At 53.9% G+C, this 16843-nt stretch overlaps 1 protein-coding gene across 11 annotated transcripts in view; it reads right to left on the bottom strand.

Annotated features, from left to right (window-relative positions):
* The window catches only part of UBR4 (ubiquitin protein ligase E3 component n-recognin 4), a 2329353-nt gene that overhangs the window by 1156910 nt on the left and 1155600 nt on the right, over positions 1 to 16843 (bottom strand). For all 11 annotated transcript variants that reach the window (XM_078642504.1, XM_078642505.1, XM_078642507.1 and 8 more), the window contains exon 44: positions 11 to 168. In XM_078642504.1, the coding sequence (XP_078498630.1) occupies positions 11 to 168 (158 nt within the window). The remainder of the gene's footprint in view (positions 1 to 10; positions 169 to 16843) is intronic.

Below are 16843 nucleotides of genomic sequence, written 5' to 3'. Positions count from 1 at the left end.
TGTTTCTCACCTCTTTACGTTTATGGAGAAGAGCCGCAGAACCTCCAGGGAGGACCTGTTTATAGTGGCAGCAAAAGATTTTCCCTGAGAATAACTGAAGAACAACATCTGTAGGACATGGGAGTAATATACAGACACCCCTCCTCCGGCAACCTGACCATTGCTATCCTGGGGTAGAGAAGAATTCATCAAAGACATGCCATTAATCGCTTTATGCTACATGGAAGTACATAACACCAGATACACAAGAGAGAGAATATAAGTAGGTGAGAAATAGGAGTAGAGAGCAAGGAGAGGTCAATGATGGCTGGTTTAATGATTAGCAAATGAGAAAAAGCAGGGAGATAATAGGGGATACAAAGGAGAAATGTGCATGCAAGGAAAAAAAACAGAACAGCTCGGGAAGCATTAGTGTTGAAAGGATTAGGGAAGAAAGGAGTAGCTGATATTTAGTTAAGACATGTGAGCATTGAAAGTCACTTGTGACAATGGTCTGGCTAGACAATGGATACATGTGTAATTTTGAGTTCAAGCTGGGGCAATCATTCGTAACAGTTTCATTATTGCTCTCACTGTCGGAGGACGTGACATCTGGAAAAGGCGATGACCCACGGAAAGTTCATCACACACACATCGCTGGTGTAGACTTTCCCTCCACATTAACTGAACGTCTCTTAAGAAATGTCTGTAGCAGGCACACATGTGATTTATTAGCACTGATCCTGAAACCCAGTTAGTGGAGAAAAACAATAATCTGCCAAGTGTGTGAGGCAGTGAGCATGACATGATCCCTTTATCAGTCAGTGATCCAAGTATGATAATATAGGAGTTTGATTGTACATTAGGTGTGCTGCCACTACAGCTAGACAAAGTATATGTTTAAAAAAAGAATCAAGTTGAACAGTACGACTTTGAATATGTAATGTGTTCCACTTACCTATAGTACTAGCAATGCACCTGATTTATTATTAAGATGTGAAAATCTGAATCTTTAAGGTTTAATGTTGCCATATAATCTACTGTTAGAAGTCCACTGGCATCTTGTAAGGTGACCATTTTGAAATGCTTCAATCTGAAGCAGCCTCTCAATGAGCCCATTTGTGTTTTGTGTTTTTTTGAATAAGGAAAAATAGTGAGTATTCCCCTTGTAATGGCTGAGTGACAGGCACTCCTTAAATAACCACTTAAATTATTTTCAGAAGTGCCTGCACTTCTTTTAAAAGGTTTCCATGTTCCCTGTTTATCTTGTGATGGCACAGTGGAATATTTTAGGTACTGTGTGGCACTCTACACAACAGCAGTGCACGATGATGGATAACAGCCGCCAATATGAGCTTATGACCTCCCAGTTCAGAAGGTATAACTCCCAGGCCTTCTCTGACCAGTGTTAGAGGGCTGAAAAGCTGGTTGCTGCTTGGTAGCAGAGGAACCTTTGCCCTTGCCTCTACAACACAAGGTGACTCTGCTAGATCAACCTTGGTGACCTGCTGTCCTTCAGGTAAAAGCTATTGATTTAGTGCCTGGTGCTACGAGGACATGCCTCTGGTGCTGGTGTTTGTGCTCTACAAAATTCTGACCCTGATCTCCAGTGCTGACATTATCATCCTTCCTTGATTTTTTTTTTTTTTTTTTACAAATCTCTTTGTCAAACAGTTGAAAGCAGAAGTTAATACTTGTGTAACGATATATCTGTAAGAGACATTAGTTAGTGATAGATGTCTTACCTTAGAATAATCCCCAGGCGTCAAGACTGGATCCGGAAAGTTTTGCTTAGCAGTACCTCTGCGTGGCGGTAGGTGGCGTCGTGCGGCTCCGCGTCCACCACTGGCATGGGGAGCGCCGCAATCACGTCACAGAGACTACTTAGGCACCACCCATGCGAGCTGACGTCAGTTCTGTACACGACTTTCTGTGCCGAAACGCAGAGCCATGAAACTGACAGTTGGTGCATAAAACTAGGGCCCTAAAAGGAGATGACCTAAACCCTAGTAACCAGTTCGCAGAACGGTGAGGATGGGTGTGGTGGTAAGGAATCTATCACTAACTAATGTCTCAGACAGATGTATCGTTACACAAGTAGTAACTTGTGCATCTGAAAGAGACACGCTATTGATACATTCCTTACCTTAGAATAGATACCCCAGCAATACCAACCCTAGTGATGGGTCTGCGAACAGGATTACACCAGAAAGTCACGGAGCACCGAACGGCCAAAGAAGCGGTCTCTCCGAACCGGACTGTAAAGGCAGTAGTGTTTGGTAAACGGTTGCAGCGAGGCCCACATAGCTGCCTGACAAATGTCCTGCAAGGGAACGCCGCGTCCCAAGGCAGTAGTGGGTGCAGTCGCCCTGGTCGAATGGGCACGCAACCCCACAGGAGGCTCCTTCTTGGCCAAGAAGTAACGTGCTTTGATGCACAGAACGACCCACCGGGAAATGGTCCGTTTGTGCACAGCCCGATCTTTTTGGCGCCCACGTAGCCAACAAAGAGCTGATCATCAACCCGGAACTGTTGTGTCCGCTGTAGATAGAAAGCAAGCGAACGTTTTGGGTCCAGACGGTGGAGCCTCTCCTCTTCCCTGGAAGGAGGCAGAAAGAAGGTGGGCAAAGTGATGGCCTGCCCGATGTGGAAGGGCGTGACAACCTTTGGAAAGAAAGAAGGACGGGTCCTCAAAACCACCATGTCTGGATGAACTGAAAGGAAAGGAGGTGTGGAAGAAAGGGCCTGGAGCTCACTCACTCTTCTGGCAGAGGTGATCGCAATCAGGAAAGCTGTCTTAAGAGTAAGAAGACGTAAAGGACAGTTATGAAGAGTCTCAAAGGGAGCGCACATCAGAAAAGTCAAGACAAGAATCAAGTCCCATTGAGGCATTATGAAGGGCACGGGAGGAAACATGTGGGTAATGCCCTTGAGAAAGCGGTTAACAACAGGGGACTTAAAAAGAGAAGGTTGATCAGTAAGCCACAGAAAGTCGGAGATGGCAGAAAGATAACCCTTGATAGTGCCCAGAGTAGAGCCCTGCTGGGCCAAGGAAAGAAGGAACAGAAGAACTTCAGAAAGAGGGACAGAAAGGGGATCCACAGACTTTGCTGTGCACCATGCCACAAACTTGTTCCACCTGCAGGCGTATACCGTTTTTGTGGAGGAACGCCTGGCTGCCAGAATGACATCACAGACTTCGGGAGGGACATCGAAAGCTGTCAACTGTCACCGCTCAATCTCCACTCATGGAGGTGGAGGCTGGAAAGGTTCGGATGGAGGGCCGTCCCCTGCTGCTGAGACAGAAGAAACTCCCGAAGAGGCAGTCGGATCGGGGGATCAATCAACATGCTGAGTAGCTCGGGATACCAGTATCTTCGTGCCCAGTCCGGAGCCACAAGAATGACTTGGGCCCGGACGCGCCAAATCTTCTCAGCACTCTGAGCAGAAGTGGTATAGGCGGAAAGGTGTACAATAGACCGCAACTCCACTCGCGACGAAAAGCGTCGCCTGGCGAGTGCCGCCTTGGAAATTCCAACGTGCAGAAGTTATGACATTGCGCGTTCTCTTAAGGGGCGAATAGATCTAACCAAGGATCTCCCCATGCTGAAAGAGACCTTGCACCACGTTCGAGTTCAGACGCCATTCGTGATCCATCAAGCACCGGTGGCTGGGTTTGTCCACCTTGGCGTTCAGAGAACCTGCCAGGTGTTGAACCACCAAGGTAATGCCTTTATGTTCCAGCCATGTCCAGAGGCGCAGAGCCTCCTGACATAGGGTCCACGACCAACAACAAAAGACCCTGTCCACAGGACGTAAACTTGTGTCAGTTACTAGAATAATAGAACAGTCTGTGCGTACTGATAACTATTATAATCCCCTACAGCTTTTGAGGGGACAATTCACTGCACCTCGCCCATAAGTTTCTAAATTCAAGCTAAAAAGGTTAATCTTCCTTGACAGATACACAGAACACCAAATAAATGCTGTCTGATACCTCTTAATCAGTACCAGGCATCCACACCGTCAATGTTGTACCGAGTTCTACTTAGAAAAAATGTGCGAGAAACGAATGACACCTCACGGAAACACCACCAACGGGGAACTGGTATGTAATCTCCAGACAGGTCCCTGTCTCATCATTGGTGGTCACTCGATTCTCAAAGAAAGAAGAAAGAAAGTGTCCAAAACAAACAACCAAAACGTGTAACAAAAAGTGGAAGCAGAAAGCATCTGCTAGTGACAAACACACAACATAAATTAGTGCATAAAACACAGCATCCAATTCCCTTCAATAACTTTATTAGTAGAGAAATGAATGTCTGCTATTAGGATAAACAGGCTGGTAGCTATTCATGCATACCATTACCTAATGCCAATGCCGACATGTTTCACTGCCACAACAATTTTGGCAGATTCATCAGGGCTGCACTATATGCTGCCACTCCACTCTTGGACACTTGTTCTGTGTTAACCAGAGACAGCCTGGTTGCTCATACCGGTCGCCTGGGGATAAAAGGGAATGCAGAAGTACTCCAACCGTGAGTCTCCGCCTTCACTTAGCTTGTAGCATTCGTGAAATCGAGTTTCGAGCACTTCGTCTCCTTCTCCGAAGTGCTCGTACTGAAGCTGTGCCCACTGGAAATTCAGGTCCCACTGCAGAGCCCGCATATACCATCTGGCATGCGTCACCAGCAGGATGCAGGAGGCCATCAGACACAGAAGCCGGAGGGTCATCCTGACAAACCTGGGATAGAGGCTGAAAGAGCGTAGGCGTCCTGCAAGTCCAACACTACCATCCAGTCTCCAGGGTCCAGGGAAGTCAGGACCTGAGCCAGAGTCAGCATCTTGAACTATTTCTTCCGGAGGAAGTGATTGACTTCCCGGAGGTCCAAGATGGGATGCAGGCCCCACTTGTCCTTCTTGGGGACCAGAAAGTAGTGGGATTACCAACCACTCCCTACTTCCGGATCGGGAACATACTCGATGGCCCCCTTGGCCAGGAGGGCCATGACTTCCTGACGGAGAAGAGACAAATGATCCCCCGACATGCGGTGGTACCGAGGTGGCATGGCTGGAGGGGAGGACAGAAAGGGGAGCGAGTAACCCTGGCAGATTATCTGCAGCACCCACATGTCCCATGAGATTTCGCGCCAGTGGTGGAGGAGGTGACAAACCCTGCCTCCTTCCGGCATGGGGTGTCCCCGAAGCTCGGATTAGGAAGGCTTGGAGGTGGAAGCAACAGGTGTGGAGGTAGACTGACCCACCGGCTGGTTACCAGACCCGCCCCTGCGGAAGCCGCGTCCGTGGCCACGCTGAGGTAGGTTCTGCGCAGGCTTTGCTGAGGAGCGCGTCTAGGCGCCTTTACCCTGGCCACGAAAGGAATGAAACCCAGGCATGGCAGAGCTCTTTGTGGAAAGACCCAAAGACTTAGCCGTGGCCGGTGAGTCTTTAAAGCGCTCCAGGGCACTGTCCGCCTTGTCGCCAAAGAGGCGAGAGCCATCAAAGAGCATGGCCATGAGCAAGCTCTGGACATCAAGCGTGAACCCGGTAGACCGCAACCAGGCATGGCGCCGCAATGCCACAGTCATGGAAATCGCCCTCAACAAGGAATCCCTTGGGACAGGACGGCCTGGACTTCTTCAGAACACTGACGCAGGATCTCTGCTACCGTATCCCACACTGTGTGGAAATAATGGGGCCCAATAAGCAGGCAGTATGAACCGAACGCACCCCCAAGCTGGCCGAGGAGAACAACGTCTTGCCATATTGGTCCAGCTTCTTAGAGTGCTTATCCGGCAGAGCCGTGGGAAAGGCACTCTGTGACGTCGAGGCCTGAATGACCAGGCTCTCAGGTGTGGGATGAGTGGTCAAGAAGGCAGGGTCACAAGGCGTCGGGTGATGACGCCTAGCGACGTTCTTATCCACCGGGTGCTCCCGAGGCCGGCCGCAACCAAGTGCCCAAGAGGACTTCGGTAAGGGCCTCATTGAAAGGGAGCAGCGATTCCGGCGACACAGACACCGTCTGGAGCACCTTCGTAAGGAAGTTAGGATGGAGAGTCTCCGCAGCTGGACGAATCACCATAGTGTAGGAAGCCCCCTCCTCCATAGTAGGCGGAGGTGAGGCAAACCAAGGGTCAGAAGACACATCAAGGTCACACGCATCTTGAAGGTCATCAACACAATCCTGCTTGGAGTCACACTGCCGCGCAAGGGGGTCCTCGGAGCCGTCCCAGTCCTCATCCGGCTCCGTCATAGAAGGAGCCTGCTGCGGCGGCAGGGCCGGAGCCAGAGTGGGGGCCAGTTGCGCGAGGAGCGGCCCGGGGCCGAACTGGAGCCGCAACCCAATGAGGATCCCAGGTCGGAACAAAATGGTCCGAGAACCGGGGCAGGGGCGGGATAAATGGCACCCAGTGCGGCGCCTTTGGCGGATGCCAGTGGGGGAGCTGGGGCTGGAGCCTAGGGCAGCGCCGGGGTCGGATCCAGCGGTGCTGCACCTTGTGGTGCCGGGGCTGGGGCTGAGGGCGCTTGATCCAGTGGCGCCGGCACCAGAGGTGGTGCCGCAGGTCCAACAGGATCTGGACACGGGACGCGGGGCCCGCAGGCGCACAGGCAGGAGCCCGAGGACTAAACATGCAGTCCATTGCAGCAAGAAACTCTTGCACCTGTTTGGGAGTCGCCGACAGACCCGGGTATAGCAGGTAGGCCACGGAACTCCCAACCTCCGGAGGAGCCGTAGGAGCAGAGCCCCGTCCCCCTCGTCTGCCTCTGGGGAGTGACGGGGGGACGTCTGAGAGCGAACACGCTTCTTCGACTTCTTCTTATGGCGTCACTTACCGGAATCTGAAGGTGAAGTCTTAGAGCCCGAGGAGTGACGGCTCCGGTCCCGCGAGCGGTCTCTGGACCCGGAGCGGCGGTGAGAGGAGTGCCATACCTCCAGCAACTTCAGAAGTTGCTCCCGCAAGGCCTTCGGGGCCAAGGCACAGCAGTCCCGACAATCCCGGGAGTCATGGTCGGTCTCCAGGCAGTAGAGGCAGACATCATGGGGGTCCGCCACCGACATATTATGGCGGCACGACCGACAAGACAAAGCCGGGCATCCCTACGTGTACCAGGAGACAAGAGAAGGAGACAAAAAGACAAAAAAATGGTCAAAAAATGACCGAGGTACGTGCTCAATCCAGATCTGCGCTTTCGATGCGGAAAAAGAAAGAACTAACGTCCGCGCGCATCGGTGGAGGCTAAGTAGCCTCCGTGACGTCATCCCAGCCCTTACGACGCCAGTGACGGGCCTGGAGCTGCACAGCGCCACCGACTGGCGCACAGGGGTACTGCTAAGCAGAAAACTTTCTGGATCCAGACTGACACCTGGGGAATATTGTAAGGAAAGGAATCTATCACTAACATGTCTCTTTCAGATACATTGTTACCGAAGGTAAGTAACTCGTACATCTGGTAGAGACTACTAGCCGCAGATTCCTTAATGTAGAATAGATACCATAGCGATAACCACGGGTCTGGGTCTGGACCCCACCAGCCTGGACATAACAGAGGGTCCCACAGGGGACGAGTCCAACAGACAGGGCGAGGAGCCCTGTCTCCCCAGGCAAGGGGAACCCCTACCGTCAGAACACCACCGACCCCCAAGTGGAAGCGGGAAGAAGAAAGAGGAAAAGAAGAGGAAGCCCGTTCACACTCAGCAGAGGAAACAAGGGCATGGCAAGAGGAGGCCAAAGCACCCCACGCTCGTCAAGGCAACAGGACCTACATCCAAGGCCAAGGCAAGAAAGAGGAAGAAGTTCAACCTAGAGGCTACAAGGAGACGAGCCACCCCACCACCGAACATAGCCCGCGAAGAGGGTAGCTGAGCCTACCACAACCAGAAGTCAATAGACCAGACAGAACTACGCCGACAGCAATAAAGCAGGCGGAAGCAGAAACAGTAGCCCGGGGCACCCAGGAAGTCGGGGCAGGCTGCGCCTGAAAGAGGGAGGAATACAAAATCCATCTCAGCCCCCAGGACAAAGAGCAGGAAGCCGAAGAAGGGCCCGGACACACCTTCGGGAGGGGCCCGCAAACACAGCACAAAAAGAAGCAGAACCAGAGCCAAGACGCCAGGCCGCAGACAGCAGGCTAACAGCGCAGCGACCCCGGAGAAGGATACCCCGGGGCGCTACAAAAGGCATTCCAACCCAACAATAAGGGAACTGCACCTGCAACGTACTTAAACGCCATGGAGAACAGAGGCCCGTAGGCGACCACAACTTCCAAGCACAGAACAAGCTATATAACAGGTACCACTACCCCACATAGGGTATGTTAAGTGCCAAGACATGGGAACCCTCTTAGGAAGAAACTTCCGCAGCAGAGGGCAACAGAAAGATCTGCGGGGAAAAATCCCCGCAGAAGGCTTGTCAAGCAGCCAAAGAGAAAAGACATAAGGCCTAATCTCAGGGCCAACCTGGTGTATATAACCCAAAGCAAAAACAAAAGTGAAGAAGGGCCGGTCAGCAGCCAACAAAACCACAGTCCCAACAAAGAGGACTCAAATGCACATGAAGCAACACAAATCACACAAATGGGTCGACTCGCCCCAATGAAAGGACAACTCCCAAAAACCAGATCAACTCACAGGTCACTGAGGGGGAGAAGAAGGAGGAGGAGGAGGCCGAAGCCCCGCCAAGAACCTCTGGATGGTCGAGTCAGACGGGGCGTGGAACAAAAGAGTGCCATCGAAGGGAAGATCTACCAGCCGTTCCCGAACATTTTCCAGGAATACACTGTCCCGAAGCCAAGTATGGCGGCGAAGGGCAACCGAAGAAGCAATGGCACGACCAAGCACCTCCGAGAGGTCCAGAGCAAAGCGAAGAATAAACGCTGCTAGCTCCCGGCCATCTAACGCATGGTGCCACAAATCAACACCACCACTCTCCTGAGAAGCTGCAGATCCAAGGAACTCAGCCGAGTCCCACAAGCAAGAGGTGGCCCTAGCCAACACAAAGTATTAGGGGCCCGCGAACATATTACGCCCCCAAGAGTCCAGCCAGCGGGCCTCCCACGATAGTGGAGACAACAGCGGTGGCAGGGAGGAAAAGGCAGTCCGCAAAAGGGGGCTACTAGCAGAAGGGTGGAGGGAAAGACACACTGGGTCACGCTGTGCTGGAAGGTGCCGGTGCAGAAGGTGTTGGGGCACCGGATACCCTGGTGTTGGGGCACCGGATACCCTGGTGTTGGGGCACCGGATACCCTATGGCGGGTCGCCCCATCAGAGAAGAATGGAGCGAACCCTCAAAGGGAAGCAGCAGCTGCCTCCCACCAGAGCCCTGGTCGATAACTTCCAGAAGATGATCTGCGGGGAAATGGGCAGTCGGATCACCCATGCGCAAAATTCACTAAGCCGTGGAAACAGCGCAAGCAAAGGCCGCACCCGCCTCCGCAGGGCCCAGTTGTGGGGAAAGCAGCTCCTCTGTGGGCGACGGCTGCAAGCTAAGGCGGTCACCCCCTAAGCCAATCGGAGTGGGGAAGGGCCAGGTCCAGAAAGGAGGAAGAGAGGCCGAGGAGTGGAGGACCTGTGGTTCCTCCGGCGAAATCTGCAGCCGCGGCAACGGCGAGGAGCCGTTCTTTGATGACGTTGGGGAAAAGGCCACGACGCTGTGGCCCGTCTCCGGCGAGGACGACACCAGCAGGCGCCCAACCTCCGGGGAAAAGGGGGCGTCCGAAGAGTCCACAACCTGACGCCTGTCCGGTGCCGTAGAGTCCGCAACCTGAGGCAGGACTTCATCGTCATCCAGCGCCAAAGGAGACTCTGGACAGGCCTCCGCCACATCACACGGCGCAGGAGACTGGGGCTGGGCCGGAGCGGAGGTGGTTAAGGGACTCCTACGTGGAGGGACGAGAGGGACCCGGGGAGGGAAAAGGGGTCCCCCGGCAGCCTCGACCCATGATGGGACAAGGGGGGTCCGCCGACCCCTGTGGCGCCACCTCGGCCTCAGACAAGATCACCGCTTGTCCACAGGGCTGAGACGGGCTTGGTGATGTGACCCGAGCCCCGGCGACCTCCCGCAACACCACAGGGACTCCCACAGGAGTTTGCGGCGAAGCAGGGGCACTGTGGTCCGAAGGAGAGACCCCCGAAGGGAAGCACCCCAACGGCACCACATCCTCCAAGCCTGGAACCGAGCCAGTCGGCGCCGGGGACAGAGTCGCCGGAGACGCCACGGAGGGCCCCACACAATGCAAGGGATCCGCCGACGTCACAGGAGGAGAAATCAGCAAGGCCTGCAAAGCCGCCGCATATGTCTCCATCTGGGCTCTCGATGCCCCTCACCTGGAAACGGTGGATAGGGGGACGATACGCGGGGCCGCATCACCCACGGAGGGCCCACGCCCCCAACAGGCCTGAAACCAGCCCACGGGGACAAACTGACACTTACCGACAGGTGAGCAACGCTCTTGCGGCTTAGGAGAGGGATGAGGATGACGACGGCGGCTTCGAAAACCTTCTGCAGAAAGCCGAGCGAGGTGATGAAGCCGAACTGGACATGCAAGCCAAAAGAAGTTTCATCTGGCGCTCACGCCGCGACTTCGGCTTCAACTGCTGGCACGCCTCGCAATCGGAGGAGTCGTGATGTTACCCCAAGCACCACATGCAAATGAGGTGAGGGTCCGTCGCCGACATCAGACGAGCACTTCTTAAAGCCCGAAGGCATCCGTACACTGTTTCCACAAACGTACGCAAATAGAAAGGGAAAGGCCTAAACAGGCCCGGAGCACGAACCGGATCCGCGTAGCACAAGGAAAAAACTGACGTAGGCGCGTACGCGGACAACGCCTGGGCGGAGTCACGTGATGCCGTCCCCCAGCGCCAGGAATGCTGTGGCAAAAAAAATTCCAGATCCAGTCTCGCGCCTGGAGAAAATTCTACATTAAGGAATCTGCGGCTAGTAGTCTCTATAAGATATGCACACACATATACATACATATATATATATATATATATATATATATATATATATATCTTCCACAATTTGCCCGAAAGCTTCCAGAAGACACTCAGCATGCCTACCCTCCAATTTTGTTAGTCCCAACCTGCTCCGAAATATATATATATATATATATATATGTATATACACACACACACACACATGGATCACACACTAGACAGAGCTGATTTCACTGTGTTATATTTAACACTTTCTATTGAAAAGACATTTTTGGATTGGCCTAAAGCTTTTCACATTGTGACAATGTTTTCATATTTGAAAATGTCATTGTATGTATGTGGGCCAGCTATAAAGCAAACCGGTCAAAAGGCAGAGTGCTGTACAGAGTCAGAAAACTTAGCTGGTGATTGATAGGATTGACTTGTGAGTTTAAGCGGCAGAGATATACAAAGTGTTAACACTTTATTGCCAGCCTGAGACTTTTTACCGATATCGCAAAAACTACTTGACAGAATTACACTAAAGTACAAGTTACTTACCTTCGGTCACGATGTATCTGGTAGAGACGATTCTAGCCACAGATTCCTTAACGTAGAATTATCCCCAGGCGTGAGACTGGATCCGGAAAACTTTGTGCCACAGCATCCCTGGGCACGGGAGGGGACGGCACCAAGTGACTCCGCCCTGACGTCGTCCGCATCGATGACGTCAGCGAGGATACATAAGTACCACCCCGGCTAGCCTAGGTCCGTTTTCTTCGAAGAACTTTTCCGTGCCACAACACGGAGCCATCACAAATGAAAACTGTGAGAATACGGGAACAGTGTGCGAAAAAATCAGCTAAACAGGAAGGAGAGAAACAAATGGAGAGGAACAGCACCATTCAGAATAGTGCTAGTTATCATACACCAAAAGTCCTGGAAGGAAAGAACAGAGCACAGCTACTGCAAAGCAAGACCGCAAACAATTACAACAGCCCACCTGGGGGCAGAAAGTATGTGAAAAATTGCACAGCAGATGAAGAATTTTGCCACCACCGCCCAGAACAGAGAAGGGCGCCAAGGCCCGAACAAAAGAGCAACAACAATTCCTCCCCAGACACCAGCAAGGAGAGATATGTCCCAAAAGAGCTAAGGGTCGAGACCAGGCCAAGGGACCTCAACCCTAAAGACTGCAAAGGAGCCAGAAGTGCAAGCAACGAAAAGAAGGACACAAGCAAACCCCACACTGGAGACCAGGGTGCAGGGGCGCACAATTACTCATGAAACCATCAACCAATGACCAGAAAGGAAGGAATGGAGCAGACAACAAGACAAGCATCCCCCTAGGGAGGGAGTAAGAAAGAGCATGTGCAAAAGACAACCACCCAGAGACCAAGGAAGGGTCCTAGCAGAACGGGAAGGAAGGGTGGGTTGTGAAGGAATCTGCGGCTAGAATCGTCTCTACCAGATACATCGTTACAGAAGGTAAGTAACTCGTACATCTGGTAGACTACTAGCCGCAGATTCCTTAACGTAGAATAGATACCCTAGCCATACCCAAGGGGAAGGAGGGCCAGCGGGAGGACCTCCCCAGCCTGAACAACAGAGGGCCCCAATAGGGGATGAGTCACAGGGACAGGGAGAATAGCCCAGTCCCCCCAAGCACAAGAGACATTGCCATCGTGCAAAACCACCGACTCCACAGGGGACGTGTTAAGAAGAAAAGAAAGGCAGCCCAGCCCCCACCAAGCAGGAGGAAGCATGGATAAGACAAAAAGGGCAATGCACCCCAAGCCCAGTCAAGGTACTAGAGACCCCCGCCAGCATCCCCAGAGGTACAGGCAGCGCAGAGGAGTACCAGGGAAGAGAACTACCCCATGACTCCAAGGAGAAGAGGTAGAAACCAAGGCAAAGGCCTCAATCGCAAAACACATACAGTGAAGAGGGCAGCCGAATCTACCACAGCTTGAAGTAGATAGCCAAGACAGAACGGCGCCTCAGTCAATGAGGGTAGGCGCGAAGGAAACCAAAGAGAAGGCAGATGCAGCTGGCCGCTGACAAGCGCCACCAAACTGAACGCCCAGACTATGCCGGGCCCAAAAACAAGGGCAAGGCCAGAAAAAATCCCGAACGACCCCAGAAGGAGACCTTTCGGAACAGAACCGACCCGCGCAGAAGTGCGACCAGCCGGAAGATAAGAAGAGAAACAAGTAAGATGGGCCAAGCCGTCAACACAGGAAAGATTCCCTTCTAGAACACCAGACAGAGGGCCAAGCCAAACGGCGGACAAAAGGGCAAAAATCACCGCAGCACAACGCCGTAGATGGCAAAGACACGACCAGGAAGCCGCACCAGCGGAATGCAGCAACACCAGGAAGGGCGAGGAACCCGCAAGGGGAAGTCCACACCTTCCCAGTGAAAAAAAGAGCTATACAATAGCTACAAGTACCCCACTTAGGGTATGACACGTCCCAAAGAAATCATGGGAACCACTCTTAGGGAAGAAAATCCCGCATCAAAGAACAAAGCCATGGGGGGCGTGGCTACGCACGCAACGGGAATGGCCGCCTTGGAGTGAAGCTCCGCGCCAGGCCTGCCTTCCCGGGGCAATTATCCGCATAATCGCCGCCTGCGGTCGGCGAAATTCACCGGCGCCAACACCGGACGTCGCCACCAGCCTGCTGGCCGACTTTGAGTGCAATCGGCGCTCCTGAGACGCACCGGAGCTCTCGCCGGACTGCTGCCGCCTTCCTCGCTCCCTGCCTGGGGAAGCGCGCAGGACAGACCGCGGCTTCAGCCGAAGACACAGGCCCGGAACACAGCCCAGCAGAAGCACAGGCCACAAAACGCCAGGAGAGGCGCGAATCCGTCCCGCTCTTCACAGTGGCTGCACCAGCGACCTACTGCTCACCAGGGCACCCCGCCAGCCACACAGCCTCACGGAGTGGAGCTCCTGCACCCTACCTCATGTGACCAAGCGGCGGCTGATGCGGCCCGACCCACCGGCTGCATGGATGCACTGCAGCCCGGCTGCCTCACTCCCTCGTAGGGTAAACGCCGACAGTGCAGCGGGGCCACCACGAAGACCTAGCGACAAGACCCGTGAGGCGAGCCCCCGTGGCGACGAGTGCCGGTAAGACCGTGGCATCACCCCCGGACCCACCCCAGAAGCGACTGCGTGCCAACGTGCGCCAGGAGTGCGCCGCTGAAATCCCCCGTGGCCTGCTTTAGTGACTAACCCGAACCACACGCCTGCTCTCCTTCACGCACTGGCCGGACCACACCGACCTGCCAAGCGCAAGACGCCGCGGACCACAGAGTAGTGTCGCCACGGGGTCCACGCGCGTTACACAGCGCATGCCTACCCAACGATTGGACTGCGGACCGCACGACCCAACACCCTGAGGACGACGTGGCCTGCCTGGCCGAACCCGAGGGAGTGACGCAGATGTCTAACGGGCCCAAAACGAGAACTGGCTCCAGCAGCGCTAGCCAGAAGGCCAAGATGGATAAAACCGGGAAGCACACCGACTCGGACCAGATGGCGGCCAAACTAGACACTATGCTGGCGGCAATGGAGAGACTGGAGGAATCATTGAGCCTAACCCGCACCTCCCTGGCCACCAAAATTGACAGCGTAGTCATCGATCTCACGCACCTGAGAGCGGATCACAAGAAGCTTGCGGAACGCACCACCACCTTGGAGGACGCGATGCAGACACTTCAACCCCGCACGGATCAGTCGCATAAACACATCCAGGACTTGCTGAACAGGGTGGAGTTCTTGGAAGACAGAGCTGAGGATGCGGAAGGCAGGACCCGAAGGAACAACGTGCGCCTAGTCGGGGTTCCGGAGAAATGGGAGGGGAGGTCCCCAGAGGTCCACATGGAACAATGGCTACGAGGCCTCCTGCCGGAAGGATCTCTCTCCCCACACTTCGTGATTGAGCGGGCGCACAGGGTCCCCACCAAACCTCTGACGACAGGCTCCAACCCAAGGCCCATGCTAATCCGCATAATGAACTACCGCGACAGAGACGCTATACTCCGAGAGACCCGCAAGCTCCAAGAGGTCCGCGTAGAGAACGCAACGGTGATGTTCTTTCCGGACTATACTGTACAGGTCCAGAGACAGAGGCATGACTTCCTAGCAGTGAAGAAGCGACTGAGACAGATGGGTCTTCAATACTCCCTTCTTTTTCCTGCGAAGCTGAGGGTCGTGGCGGGTGAACGGACCCATTTCTTCACAGACCCCATGGAAGTTGAAAACTGGCTAGACGGCGGGGTAGACACAGAACCCAAAACGGCGACAGGCCCTGCGCCGCGGCGATATCCCGGCAATCATAGACGGCGACGACGGCCCCGCCGGAATTCTCAACCGGACTCACATGTGGCGACCCGGCCCTCCCCTCCTGCGGATGCCAGACGACAAGAGCAGCGAGACGCCCTCCGCCTCGTCATGGAACTCAGCGGCTCCCCGGCGCGGAGCGAGGTGGCGAGCGGCGGCACACAAGGCCTTCAGAGCGACGACGAAGCAATCTATGGAGTGCCTGACTCCCCGACATCGGATGTTCGACCTGATGTCACCCCCCAAACGGCAGACTACATCAGCTAAGCAGGCGCCGGATGCAACTCCCCACGGAAATGCATACAAGTGATCATTACAGAGTACCAACGTCACCACGACTGCGATGCACCCTGAGCGCAGCGGCGGACAAGCCCCCTCGTCTCCCGTACTGCACCCTTGGGACGCATCCCCCGAGGGTCTCATCGATGGTTATGACTCCCAGCACTGGCAATGGGAACCCACACTGGACGGAGCGCAGCTACGGAGACACTCTGCCCTGCCTGAGGGTGGCCCGACTGGAACACGTAATGTATGGCATCTTACCATGTATGTGCTGGGATCATCCGACACGAGGGCGGCTTTGACTGAATCGCTCCCCCCGGGAAGGCAATAAGCCTTCACTACACAAACTCATTGACATAATCCTTCTGATCCTGTGCATGTAGCACAACCACCCCCTTAGACTTGAACATTGTTGCTCTCCTAGAGAGTATGGACGGGAGCACGTTTTGCATCCGACCTTTTGGTATTTTGCAAGTTCATACTGTTCAATGGTTTACGGTTTCGATAGCCATGTTTTTCCCCCCTCCCATGGTCACAGGGCACTGGAGCGCCACGTCAAATGTTTGTGGGGTGGCGGGGACTGATTTCATGATGATATGCGGGCATGTATTGAGGGGTGGTGGTAGAGACAGACGGGAGGGTTGGTTCACTTGCCATAATGTTCCCCTTTAAGATATGCACATGGAATGTGAGAGGTATACACACACCGTCCAGGCGCTACCAAATATACTCTTACCTCAAACGCCACCACATTCAAATCGCCCTCCTGCAGGAAACCCATCTTAACAACACTGAAATTGCTACGCTACGGCGCAGGTGGCGCAGACAACTTTATGCTACGGGGTTCTCCTCATACGCCAGGGGTACACTGGTATGGGTCAGACCGGGCATCCCTTGGACCACACAAGATGTACATATAGACCCCGAGGGCAGGTACGTGGCTATCCACGGTAAATTGGATGGCAACCAGATGGTAATCGCTTCCATTTATGCGCCCAACACGGGGTTAGCAGATTTTCTCACAAGCTTATCACACACACTAGCTCCCTGGCATGGGGTCCCTTGGGTCATTGGCGGGGACTACAATAGCTCGCTAGACTTGGCACTGGACCGCTCTCGTCCTTCATTACCCAACTCACCAGCACAGGCCACCACGAAGGCGCTACAGGCATGGTCCATACAATGGGGCTTGCAAGATGCATGGCGCTCTCGCAATCCAAACTCCAGGGTCTACTCATATTACTCGGGGGCACACACCCTGCATGTCCGCCTTGATCGCTTCATGGTCTCTAGTGAACTCTTGCCCATTG

The sequence above is a fragment of the Lissotriton helveticus genome, chromosome 5_1 (assembly GCF_964261635.1).
Source record: "Lissotriton helveticus chromosome 5_1, aLisHel1.1, whole genome shotgun sequence".
NCBI classification, from domain to species: Eukaryota; Metazoa; Chordata; class Amphibia; order Caudata; family Salamandridae; genus Lissotriton; species Lissotriton helveticus.
This window is presented reverse-complemented; position numbering and strand designations above follow the sequence as displayed.